At 47.3% G+C, this 12,721-nt stretch overlaps 1 protein-coding gene and 1 long non-coding RNA gene across 5 annotated transcripts in view; one reads left to right on the forward strand and one right to left on the reverse strand.

Moving 5' to 3' along the window:
- Positions 1-12,721, forward strand: part of LOC142585764 (PH and SEC7 domain-containing protein 1-like) — a 472,093-nt gene that overhangs the window by 393,338 nt on the left and 66,034 nt on the right. For all 4 annotated transcript variants that reach the window (XM_075696783.1, XM_075696756.1, XM_075696773.1 and 1 more), the window contains one exon: positions 9,096-9,289. In XM_075696783.1, the coding sequence (XP_075552898.1) occupies positions 9,096-9,289 (194 nt within the window). The remainder of the gene's footprint in view (positions 1-9,095; positions 9,290-12,721) is intronic.
- LOC142585784 (uncharacterized) lies at positions 6,193-8,864 on the reverse strand. The gene is made up of 2 exons (XR_012829126.1): positions 8,633-8,864; positions 6,193-6,595 (listed from the first exon to the last, which is right to left on the reverse strand). It is a non-coding gene; the product is annotated as an uncharacterized LOC142585784 (long non-coding RNA).

Below are 12,721 nucleotides of genomic sequence, written 5' to 3' on the forward strand. Positions count from 1 at the left end.
CTTTAACTGAACATTGCGCGGTCGTTCAGTAGGCCGATATCGCAGCGACAATGGACCGCATAAAAAACCTAGTTTAAGATAGTGTATCTATATCGGAGCCTCTCAGCAAAATTTGGCATTTAAAAGACGAGCGGATGCGTCACGAAAAGCTAGCAGACATGGCTGTTTTTCATACCGAAACCGGGGGGGGGGGGGGGGGGAGACGCCGCCGCCATTGCCGCTCGCTGGAAGTAACGCACGACCTAGAGCGCGCTGCTCCTCACCGTGGCCTCCGAGATGAGGCGACGCCCGCGGCACACCGAGAGACCTCGGAGGCGGCGCGTGATGAGGCTTACGCCATCGCGACAACTACTAGGCGTCGTCTGCTTAGGTGCTGTCTGCTCTGCAACGCTTGTTTTAAGCCGCCACATTTGCTCTGGATATATTCTCCGCATATCTAAGAGGAAACGGAGTTAGGATCATTAACGTTCACAAACCCAAGTTAACGGTCACAGAAATTTCGAAATAGAAGAAAAAGAAGAATGACCCTCAACTCTAATTTGCGCGGCTTTATATAGATGCCACATTTCACTCTTCTGTGACATCATAGGGTGGCGCCAATAGCAGAAGGATATTAGCGGAAGACGGCGCGCCATATATGTGCCAAGCCTACTCTGCCTGTATTTGACGGCGTTATACGTGGCCTCCGCAATCGGGCCTCGTGTGAGCCTATGTCAGAGACCATGACGTCACTTTTATGGTTACAACAGCTTCCGCGAGGCGGCCGTTGGCGCTCCAAAGTTCTCGGCTTGTTGGTGCGTCGTTCCCATGGTTGCAACCGTGGCTGTGCGATACCTAAACTGGTTGCAAAGCGCAATGACGTAGTATTTATCGTAGTGCTCGCAATATCGTGACAATGTAAATCACACATTACTTTTTTTTAAGCCAATGACCGTGGCGCTTTCTTTGATGTCACGTCCTGTCCTTCCTGTCTATCAAGTACACGAAATCGCTGCATCGAGGAGATTTCATTGGTTCCGTTCAACAAGATTTCCATGGCGCGCTGCAGGGCCCCTTTAAGGCTGCTAAAGAAAGTATGGGAATACTAGCCCTGCGGCTTTCAAGATTTCTTTTGCAATGTATGCTAGTCGCTTATAACAAATTTAGCCAAAGGAAAATTTTATTGTAGTTGGCCTTTAAAGGAACGTTGCTGCCACGCGCACAGAGCACCCTCACTATCGCGACCAAGACGTTCCTGCAGAGAAATATTTTCTGTTCCTGGGCTGTGAGTTTGTTAGCATTGTGTTGAAGTGAGTATGATCGAAAACGTAGCAAAGTTCACACGTATCCTGCCTACAACGAGTACTACCGCTTTAGATTATAATACGACGTTATATGGTCGCAACGTGCCCTTCATCTCCCGAAATGACTGCCATCTTACTGTTCCTACATAGCCTTCCCCTGGAAGGCATGCTCATTTACTAGTCGTCCTCCGGTACCTTGCAGAGGCTGCGACCGTCGAGAATTCCTCCGTTTTACACTGGCCGAGATAATCCTTTTGGAAATGAAAAAAGTGGTTGTGGGGACAGACTGCGCAGCGTGATTCTGCTCTCTCTGAACACTTGACTGCTTGATAGACAGGGAAAAAGGAAATAATAATAATAATAATAATAATAATAATAATAATAATAATAATAATAATAATAATAATAATAATAATAATTATTATTATTATTATTATTATTATTATTATTATTATTATTATTATTATTATTATTATTAATGCCTTGGCAGTAGTTGTGAGCACGGGGAAGAAAAGGATAAAGCTAAGGAAAAGGTGCGCACTGAGTCTGTCAGCCCAACAACCTTCCCACTTGGTGCATTCTTCTCCGTGGTCGTGCGGACGATAATTCCGATGCTGTTTTTCTCACTCGGATTCCTTTATGTTTACCGTAGTATTGGAAAACAGCCATAGCACGGGTGCGGCATTTCGTGGCGATTATTTACCTTCGATTCTACGAGGGTGAATCAGAAAGTCTTTGCCCCTATTTCTTATTAGCCAAAATAAGGTACATACAGGTAATTACGAATGTATACGTACTATTCTACGTACGTTACACTATTTTTTCACATAGTCCCCACATCGGTTCAGACATTTTTCCCATCGGAGCACTGATTTTGAGACGCCCCTGTTGTAGGATTAATCGTTCAGCTGACTGGAACCACCGTCGGACTGCTGTCTTGGCTTCATCGTTGCACGTGAATAGCTGTCCTTCCGGGAACTTCTTCAGTGCACCGAAAACGGGGAAATCACTAAGGGCGAGGTCCGGGCTGTATGGTGGGTGATCCAGAAATGGGGGAATGTTGTCCTCAGTCAGCGACGCACGCGGCCTTCCCGAACGTTCATTTTCATGCAAGTCTTCACGGCGTTTTGCGAGCCCACACCACCACCGCCTGGTACTTCTCGAAGCGAGACACATTTCCCCATATGTGGCCTGCATTTTCCTATGGATTTCGATGGACTTTCGTCCCTGGCTCCACAGAAAACGAATCACACTTGGTTGCTCGTAGGCCGTGGACGTGTGATGCGCAGCCGCCATCGGGACAAGGATTGTCTGATTCGCCCTTGTATAACGCCTGTCGCAACAGTAGCGTCGAGTGGTTTATCACGGCAACAACGCGGCGGCGTGGTTCTGTGAGCCAAAGGGTGAAAGAATGAGCCGGGAAAAGAATCGCTACAAAGTCAAGGCCCGGATCTCGTAACGACGCTTTTCCCGATCCATTCATTTAGCCGACCCTTCGCCACAATGGCTCGCACGCCGCCGTTATCGATTGGTCACTCCTCGCGACGTATGATGAATAGGAAATAGAAAGAGCCATTACAAATACGACTCCACTTTTTGTTTCCTTGTGGCGTTTCTGATACGGTAAGCTTGTGTTGCAAGCAGCGGTGTTTTACTTAAGGGCAACGGGTTAACCGTTTCTTCTTTTTTTTTTTTTCCTCGGCTTTTGTTCAAGCAACTGCCGAGAGTCTGGGACATATTCACAAAGCTTTCCTTTCGCAAAAGTTTTTTCGCAATGGCCGGCCGCCTTCGCTAATATGTCCGACGACTGGCTGGCATAATGTATTACGAACTAGCGCGAGGATGTCTTTATGGATGCGGGTCTTGGTTACTGAGCTCCCGTGTCCGCAGAGAAATCCAGTTTTAGCCTAGACTGGAAGAGTGCTCTGAAAACATCTACCTGCATTTGCATCACATTGGCTAAATCTAGCCACTGTAATACGCGTTGCGTATAATGGGTTATTGATAATCCGATCAAGTCATCGCAAGACATTATTACCCGAATTTCCCGCGCATACCGTGCCGAAGACGTCATTGTGTGGGCAGTAGTTTCGTGAAATAAGCAGTTATCGACGCAAGAGCCCGCAACGACCTCCAGGAGGTCCCATTACAGTCTTTGACGTCGGGACCTCCTCCTGTATAATACTGCCTTGTACTATATCTTGTCTATTAATTATAAAACCTCATTCAAAACCTCTTCAAAACCTCAGAGTATCCGCTTATTTTGTCGTTTTATGAAGTCTAATCTGTTAATCTATATAGTTTAATCTATTAATCTAAAAATAATTTGAGTATCTCCAAGCGACTGCAAACAACATTACATTGGTTCTGTCCAGCTACGTGGCATTTGCATATTTGTAAACTCTGGCTAAAGTTAGGTGGGACACTCTGTATAAACACACGTATATCATATCGCACATATAAAGTATCATATGTCACACATAATACATACATAAAAATTAAATAAAAATGATACAAACTACGCGATCAGGTTAATTAAGGTAAGTTCAGGTAGCGGTTTTGAACGCAGCGATGTTGGTTTCGTAAGCGACGCATGGGGGAATGTGATTCCAGTGGACGCTAGTTTTGGGGACGAAAATAGCGTGAATACAGATTAGTGCGACTGTTTGGTACGCCTACTTTACGTTGATAATCGTTGTGGGAGGAAATGCATGATGGCTGAATGATGAACGTGGAAGCACTGATGACAGCGATTATTTTATTGCGATGCCAATCATATGGACACTCCAGGCGTCGCCGTGATGTTCCTCCGTATCAAGTACATGTGCAATATGATCACCGCGGCGCGCCGTCTGCTGTAGGTACGAGGGAAAGCATGCGAGGGTAAGCAGATAAAGATGGCTTGGTGCAGCGGCGCAGGGGAATTCGGTCGCCGCTGCTGCCGCTCTTCATCACGCCAGCGTTCTGACAGTGTGTGCCCACGGTCATCGATTGAGGTGTGTTCATGTTTGCCTGTGCGCTCGTGACTCCGTGCTTATTAATTTAGTCCGTAAGCGGATGCTTACAGCATTTTGTACAACTCATAAAACTACTCACCTTACTGCGTGTTGCTGTGTAATACTTTTATATCGCAATCTCTGCTTCGCCTTTCGGGCGAAACTTCGCTTTTATGAAACAGACAAAGGCGTGAGGCACGCGGACGTAATGAAAGATTCGATTTTATTTCGGTGACACCGACACTGCGGGAATAGTTCGCAAGGGTGAAACGTGCTGAGTGATTTCTAATTTTTAAAAATGGTGTTTTACGTGGCAAAACTACGATCTGATTATGAGGCACGCTATAGTGGGGGACTCCGGAAATTCGGACCACCTAGGGTTCTTTAACGTGCACCTAAATTGATGTACCACGGGTGTTTTCGCATTTCGCCCCCATCAAAATGCGGCTGCCGTGGCCGGGATTAGATTCCGCGACCTTGTCTTTGACAGCCCAACGCCATAGCTACTAAGCAACCACGGCGGGTGAGCGATTTCGAATGGCTTCTGTGCTAAGAATGAATGAGTGTGTGGGTGCCATACTGATTAAGGATATTCTAGTTTTGGTCAAAATAGAATTTTCTACGACAACTTTAGATTAAGCTGAGAATGTGAGACCTTTAATTTTAAGGTAGCTTAATGCGCGATTAGTTTGACTTATGTACTGTAAGAGTTGGGGTCGGGCATGAAATAGGTGGTAGCTGGCCCATGCCGTCGTCCGACTCATCCACGCTAAGGACGTTGTTGAAGGGAGGGACTTGTTCTCATCGAGAACGAGGAATATGGGATTTATTTACAATATCTACATGAAGGGTGGAGAACGTTACATTTCATCAGTCTAGCATGACTGAAAAGGAAAGCACGCAAAGACGAAGCACAAATCACAAAGCACACAGCTCACGAGCACACTCCTAGCAGCCGACGAACTACTGCTTAAAAACCCTCTGTCCTTCCTGGATCCCTAGGTGAGGGAAAACTGCCGTTCAACCTTCGACCAATGGGAGCGTCCAAAGTCATCTTAGTCTACCCGCCTTTGAGGGGGAGGGTTCACACACTCACTTCCGCACTTTGATTTCACTGAACACACCGAGGTGAGAGAGTTCTCGTAGACAGGGGTTGATACGCTTGACCCCAAGCAGGCGCCTCTTGATCCCAGAGCTGACCCCGCAGCTAGCCGCCGCGTCTGTCCATTGGCTGTGACGACTTCTGGCGCCCGTGAGAAAGCACCGCAAAACACCCTTTTCCAGAAGTTACCATGCATCATGCAAACCGTGAAGGCGACAGCGAATCAACTAACAATACTCGGTCCGCCGAACGTAGATATGCCGGCGCCGTTGGGCTGTCGAGGAGGCGCATTGTTGTCTTTACAAAGCAACTCGTCGCAGCGGGCTGGGAAGGGTTCGGAGTTTGCTTCTCCGAAGATTGCCAGCCCCCGCAGGCCCATCGTAACAGTACGTAGCGTGCATTTGCCTAGAAATAGTTTCGGATATGTGCGCGCCAAGGTAGTTGTACGTTATTTTTGCTAGTTTAACGTTGTTACTAAACACATCGTATAATATGACAAGTGCGATGAGTTTTTCTCGTTAGTTTGCATTTGTTAGTACTTGGTTTCGTCAACCAGCGGTCACAAAGAGATCGGATTGAAGAGCGGAATGATCCATTTATAAACTTCACGATATATGACAGTGTCACAGTCACCGACGAATAATCTTCATGAAGAAGATATAGGGTAAATAATTAATGTAAATTAGAAAGAGCAGGGTGCCTAGAACTGAACTTAGCGCGGACTCTTGCGTGAGTCTGTACGACTTCATTGTGTATAACTGCACAGCACGAAAAAGCGTGGTAACAGGCGCAGTAAAAGATACGACAAGCGCTGACTTCTCACTGAAATTTATTACGCACACAAAATGAAAATGGAAACATCAGTGAACGCGTGCATGCGCGCACACGTGCGCGGGCGATAGGGTTCAGGGGGTACGACAATGGATTTTTTCTTCAGATTAGCTTCGCTCTTGAGCAACGCACGTGTCGCCATTTCTGTGAATTAGGATGCTTCCTCAATCTCGATCTGTTAATTTATCAACGTGCTTACGGACAACCAAGGCGTCAGATAAGACTTGTTCACACCCGCATTCACGCCACTGTGACCCAAGGTGAGAATGGGCGGTCCCTTGAGCGAGCTGTGGTGCTCTCCGAGCCGAATGTTTATGCACCGGCCCGTTTTTCCCATGTAACGCCTTCCGCAGACGAAAGGAGTGCCATGTATCACCACACATCTGCAGGGAACAAAATGAATTTCATTTTCGAACCTTGTGGGACGCCTGTTGCGTTACTGGTAGTGGAGTTTTTATCATTGGCAGTTACGAATTGCATGCTGTTACATAGGAAACATTCTTTCCATTTTACAACATTAGGGCCCATATTAAGAATGCTTAATTTCATATGTAGTAAACTGTGACAAGCGGAATCAGATGCCTTATTAAAATCAATAAAAATGCAGTCTATTAATTATTAAAGATCGGTGGCTGAGGATAAGTCATTTGTAAAGGATATCAGGTACGTTTCGCTAGGGTTCCTTTTTTTTTTCCCCGAAGCCATGTTATAAACTTCTGCATTATAATCTATCACTTGTACTTCGCTTTCTGACGTGCATGCGGAGGAGAGTGCACGCCTGTATAGAACTTCCGTTTTTGAAAAGGCCGTGTGTAACACACACCTGTGGAACGCGCACTGTATATGCTCGTCGCAGTCACTAACGTTAACCTTTCCTTAACGACCAAGGAAAGCTGCGGCTGTCTGACAAGTTCAGTGCAGTGTTTCGTAATTTCCCCTGCGAAAATAAAAGTTAATGCGTGGTTGTTTCTCGTTTACGTTTTCTGTTATCGCGCCTCCCTGAAAATGCTCGGACACCTTTCTCAGCAGCTGAGCGCCACTTTCGCGAATATTATGGCGTGTAGCCGTTATAGGAGTGATTCGATATGGGCTGAGCATACAGACGTTCTTCGAACTAAGCTATAAAAGTTCAGAGAAAGCAGAAACAGCTATCGGTTTATTTGTGATCGTGTGGTTGCCGCCGAATGAAGAGGAACAATGCGACAAGGAGAATATAAATAAGGGAATAAATAAATGCTCGGAGTAAGGGAGAACGTGTCCCTGACGTTTTGTTTCTTGGCGCAGCGCGAATGCACATGGTCTGCATTTTGTTTCACCTGGAGTCTGGGATGCGTTCGAGCAGTTTCCTTCGTTTTCTCCTCTCGCTCGGTGCCGCGGGGTCTGTTGGCGGCCAGTGTCTGTTGTTCATCCGTGCATGTTCTTCGATGTGCATAAAAATGTGTGGGAGAACTCTCCGCAACAGATAAGACCGCGTGCGCGGGCTTCCTCTGCGGGTCCTCTGACGCTGCGGATTGTTAAATAGCCTTGCGCGATAAACCTTGTTCTTATTTTTCGAGTTTTATTCTAGCGCTCTGGGTACACATGATATAGTTTTGCGTATGCAAAGCCTCCAGACGGGTCCCTGCGCCGTGCAGCATCCCGCATGTTTCATTTCGCCGTGACAAAATAACAAATAAATCAAATAAAGCTTGATTTGTTTTCATCGTCGTCGTCATCATAGACATAATGTGGCTTAAGGATAAGAAACAGACCACATGCGCGTATGTGTTCGGGGATCTTGCTTTCCAATTGTTCTTTTATAGAGCTTGTAATTAGAAACTTTATTGATGGCGCTTGGTGATTCGTTTTGGAAAGCGCGAGTGGTTTCAGCTATAACACGATTACCGAGGTGCTGGGCGTCGCGTAGAAATTGCGAACAGCTGGCCCGGGCGCTGCCATGTTGAATTGTCACCCATAGTAACTAGCGAAGCCAATTCAGACAATGGAACCAGTCCTTGGCTACATTGTTTGTTGAGCCGGCATTGTTGGCACATGGCATTGAGCTTGTGCAGGACTCCGGCGCGTGCAGAGTATTACACAGTCGTGCCACGTTATTAAACAAACCCTTGTTATCGGCTACTTGAATTACGGCAAAGTTCTGCGGGGCGGAACTTTTCTATTGCATCAGCATGCTCTTCGCTAATATGAAAATTGGCTGACCGCACAAGACACGGAGGTATAGTGAAGTGAGCAAAGCCCATCGACTCCCCTATAAGGGAGTGTCGTTAAAACTGACGACTCAGGCGTGAGGGGTAGTCTGACTATATACATTCGTCGTCGTCATGTTTTTATCGACTGTAAGACTCGCGTTCTTCAACTGCGCTACTCCTTCCAACACGCATCGTCACGTTTCATAGCCCGTTTTACCATTACCATCTTACCTTGGGTGCCGAACAACTTTTGTTCGTAAGTCTTGAGCTGTCGGCTAGGCGGCGGCAAACTCTCTTCCCCGACCGACTCATCTGGAGATGCAGCTGGGATTGCGGCGCCGCTTCATGTGCTTTTCGGACGCCTACTCACCGGCCACCGTCTTACGTTTGCCTGACGGTAGAATATCAGCCTTGCGATACAATGGATCACGGTCGGTGCTTCACGGTGTTCCTGACTGCCCTAACAGCTCGCTCGTTTCGGCTATCAAAAAAGTGAGAGTGCAACTGTGGTGTGTTTGTTAGCTTTTGTGTCGGGTTTTGAAATTTTGCTTGCGCTTATTAAGTGTAGTGTGGGCAGTGCGTGGACGCCTTGGCGCTGGGAGCGCGGACTCGAAAAGAGGGGGAGTGTTGGAGTTGCATGTGCGAGGCATGCATGCGGGGGCTGTGCGCATTGACGCCCGTTGTTTTTCCGCAGCAACGAGTTCGCGCGGGTGGTGGCGGAGGAGTACCTGCGCTTCTTCGACTTCACTGGGCGGCCCCTGGACGCGGCGCTTCGAATGTTCCTGCACCGGTTCTGCCTCATCGGCGAAACTCAGGAGCGCGAGCGTGTCCTGGTCCATTTCTCCAAGCGCTACCTCGATTGCAACCCTGGCGCCTTCAAGTCTCAAGGTACGCCGCCCTCCTCCGTAAATTTCGTGATGCAATGGTGGGAGACCGGACGTACGTGCCTCGGCGCCGGCAACCAAAACCAGGGTGTTGGTTTAAGCCGCTCCACCACAGCCGGCCACGCCCGCTTTCGAAAGTGGCCGTGGACTGTAGCCACTGACGCTTGCGCATGCGGCCTATCGATGGCCGTATTCCGGCAGAGGCATCTTCAGACATATGCGTTTGGCAGATTGGTGTATTGCGCTTAATGTAAAGGAAGGAAATTGTTTATATATTTTTTCTGTAACTTTTATGTCGCCATATTTTCTTTTTAGCCTATCGCCAATTTGTCCGAAGTGCCATTTTATGACAGTCTCAACAGCCGCCGCTATGCGTGAACAATCGACTACCTCCTCAAGGTAGTAAATTGCAGTACGCTCGATTGGCAGTGCACGCTGTCACGACGCACGGGGTAGCTGTCGCTTCTTATTTTTAATATATCGCGGGTTTCCCCCACAGCGGTGGGGAGAAAGTACACGATAAGTACCCTTTTGTAAAGGTATTTTTTACTATCTACATTTAGACCTGATATAGCCTTTTGGTGCTCAAACGTATGGACCAAGAAAACTACTTGAGGGAAATGGCACTACCTTGTGCACTGGAACTGGAAGAGGGCCTATGTGGCGTGATTTAACTACATTTCTTTTTGTTAATATTCAAGCTATGTTTGCTTACTCATTTGCCGATAGCAAGATGACTGTTCTTCATATTTCTATATTCTCTCACCCCTTGCTCCCCTAGCGGTATGTCAGTAACTTCTCTTGCAGCGCTTGAAACAAATGGCTGCTTTCTTCTCAATTGTTAATGTTTCGCCCTCAACTGCATGACACCAGTCCGAGATTCTTCAGAAACTGTATATAGCAGTTTTCAGTTGCTGTATTGCACACTCGCTGATGTCGGTAGTCACCATGAAAGTTCTGTTTAGCAAAAAAAAAAAAAATAAAGTACAATTCAGGATTTTTCACATTGCACCTATGGGAGGATTAACCAAGCACTTCAACATCGTTCAGGACCTCTAGATGTGCAGGTTGACTGTGTTCAGCTAATTGGAAAAGTGCTATATTTGAAAAGAGAATTTAAGAGATAAACTTTTTAATAACTTCCCTTAGGCAAGTGGTTACATAAAATGCATTTCAGCCACAACTACAGCGTGGGTATTTCGCAACATGAAATATGTGTCAAATCTGTGTTCAGTGCGCATCCACATTGTGTTGCATGGGCTTGCCGCTTTACATGAACTGTACAGTGCAGGGGCGCTATCACGTAAAGCTATTGCAAACTTTGCTTTTCCAATTCTGCAATCAGCCCTCCGTGATTGGTCAAAAACTTTTTGAGCCACCCCCACTTCGCCTGCCAGTCACGCGACGTCACGCAAACCGCGATAGCTCCCTATCTGATATGACGTGTACACTCTACTCTGATAATGCATGATTGGACTGAACAAAAGAAAAATAGTAATTTCTGGTTCGACGCCTTTTTGCCATTAGCCCTCGCGTATTGGTCAAAAGTTTTTGGGCTGCACCCACTTCACCTGCCTGTCACGTGACGTCACAAAACCGCGAAAGCTAATTGCGTCAAAGGGACGTGTACGCGTTAAAGATGCATTAATATGCCGAACAAAACTGAATTTTTTTCTCTGAATAGCCCTAGGCTGCCCGCTCCGAAAGGAATAAAAGATGGCTGCCGCAGATTGCTCAGGCACTGACTACTCGCACCCGCCGGAGAACATGGGTTCATATGCATACAATAAAACTTTTTGCGTGGCCGTGTAACGTTTTAAAGCACTTTCGGCACATTTATACGACCTCGCTCAGCCAACTTTTCTTTGCAGAGGATCCTTTTTAGCGGCATTCTGAACCTTCCGCTGCATGCCGCCCCGATTTTCGACCAGCCACAGAAAGCTAAGTAAGGGGAAACTGACCTATCGCACACGCCGGCACCACCCTCTTCATCCGGTTATCGATTTTCAGTGCGCAGCCTCGGCCCCATCGAATCCCTCTCCACTTGAGCGTGCCCCTCGCCTCTTATCAGCCAATTAGATAAGACAAGCCGCTCAGTGTAGGCCATGTTATTCGTTTTTAAAGCAAACAAAAGTGACCGCCTATGAATGAGAAGAGCGTTTTATTGGTCTGTTTGGACAACCGTGCGCTTCACCGCCCGACGCTTGCGTCGGCGGTTACACAAATTCGACGTCAGGAGATTGGAATAAACACATATTGGAATAGTCTTACGTTATAGGGCCCCAGATCCAAACGCCGACTTCTATAGTGACCACAGCATATTTTTTTCTTTTTTTGACATCTACATGGCACAGAAAAAATATTTCCTTTGTGCTGCATTAATATGTCTAACTTGAAATACAGTCGACCCTGGCTATATCGAACTCGAAAGGGATCGCGAAATAGTTAGCTAAGTCGATAATTCAAAACATAAATTATGCATGTCTGAAGCTTATTTGAAAACTGCGCACATCTCGGATATAGTATAAATGAGATCGCGAAAAACGAGATTTACTACTTTATATCTCCAAGGCCGTGTCGAGCACAGAATCGTTCACTTAATTTTTGCATGCGAATGATGCAAATCACTGCGAGTGATTTGCATCATTCGTGTACGCAACGTTAGCCCTAAAAGCCCACGTCGCCCGGCCACGAGACCGCAGTGCGCCACGAGCGCGTCGAAGTGCTTGTTGCGCGTTTTAGTGCAATAACAATTATATGGACACTTCAGGCGAATTTCCGCCGTCGACGTCGCTGTGAGGTTCCGTATCAAGTGCAAGTGCGATAAGATCGCTCCCGTGCCCTGTATGCTTTAGGTGCTAGGGAAAGCGTTGTGAGAGTGAACATAGAAGGATGGCGGCTTGATGCTTGCCGTCTTCTTGCACACAAAGGAGGCGGCAGATTAGTAAAGCCCCTTAAACTTCGTAAAGTAGCGACACTCTCCTCCTCTGCCTTCATTCCTCCTCGTTTCTCCTCTTTCATGCTCCCTCCTCGACCGTGGCGCCGCCTACACCGCTCAAGCATAGGAACAGCGCCAACATGCGCTCCTTGCCACTTAGGAGACTCTTCTCGAGCGAAAATGGCGCCGAAGCACGGCGCGAGGGCCCACGTGATGCTATTAGGCCCATAGCGACGCGGCCTCGGCCAGAGTGCGCAAGGAGGAGGTGGCATTCTTCAGAGCGTGGCGCTACTTTACGAGGTTTAAGGGGCTTTACAGATTAGCGCATCCCCTCTTGTAGACCGGGCGCGGATGTGCCTGGCGCGGCTGCCGGCCGCATATCCGCCACGGGGTGCCTCAATGCGCGAAGAGCCTAGCAGTAGGATAGTGTTCCTGCTCCCGCAGGGAGCAGATTTTGCGCATAGGTCTGCTTTATATTCCAACTCTGCAGTGAAGCCA

The sequence above is a fragment of the Dermacentor variabilis genome, chromosome 1 (genome assembly GCF_050947875.1).
Source record: "Dermacentor variabilis isolate Ectoservices chromosome 1, ASM5094787v1, whole genome shotgun sequence".
Taxonomy (NCBI): Eukaryota; Metazoa; Arthropoda; class Arachnida; order Ixodida; family Ixodidae; genus Dermacentor; species Dermacentor variabilis.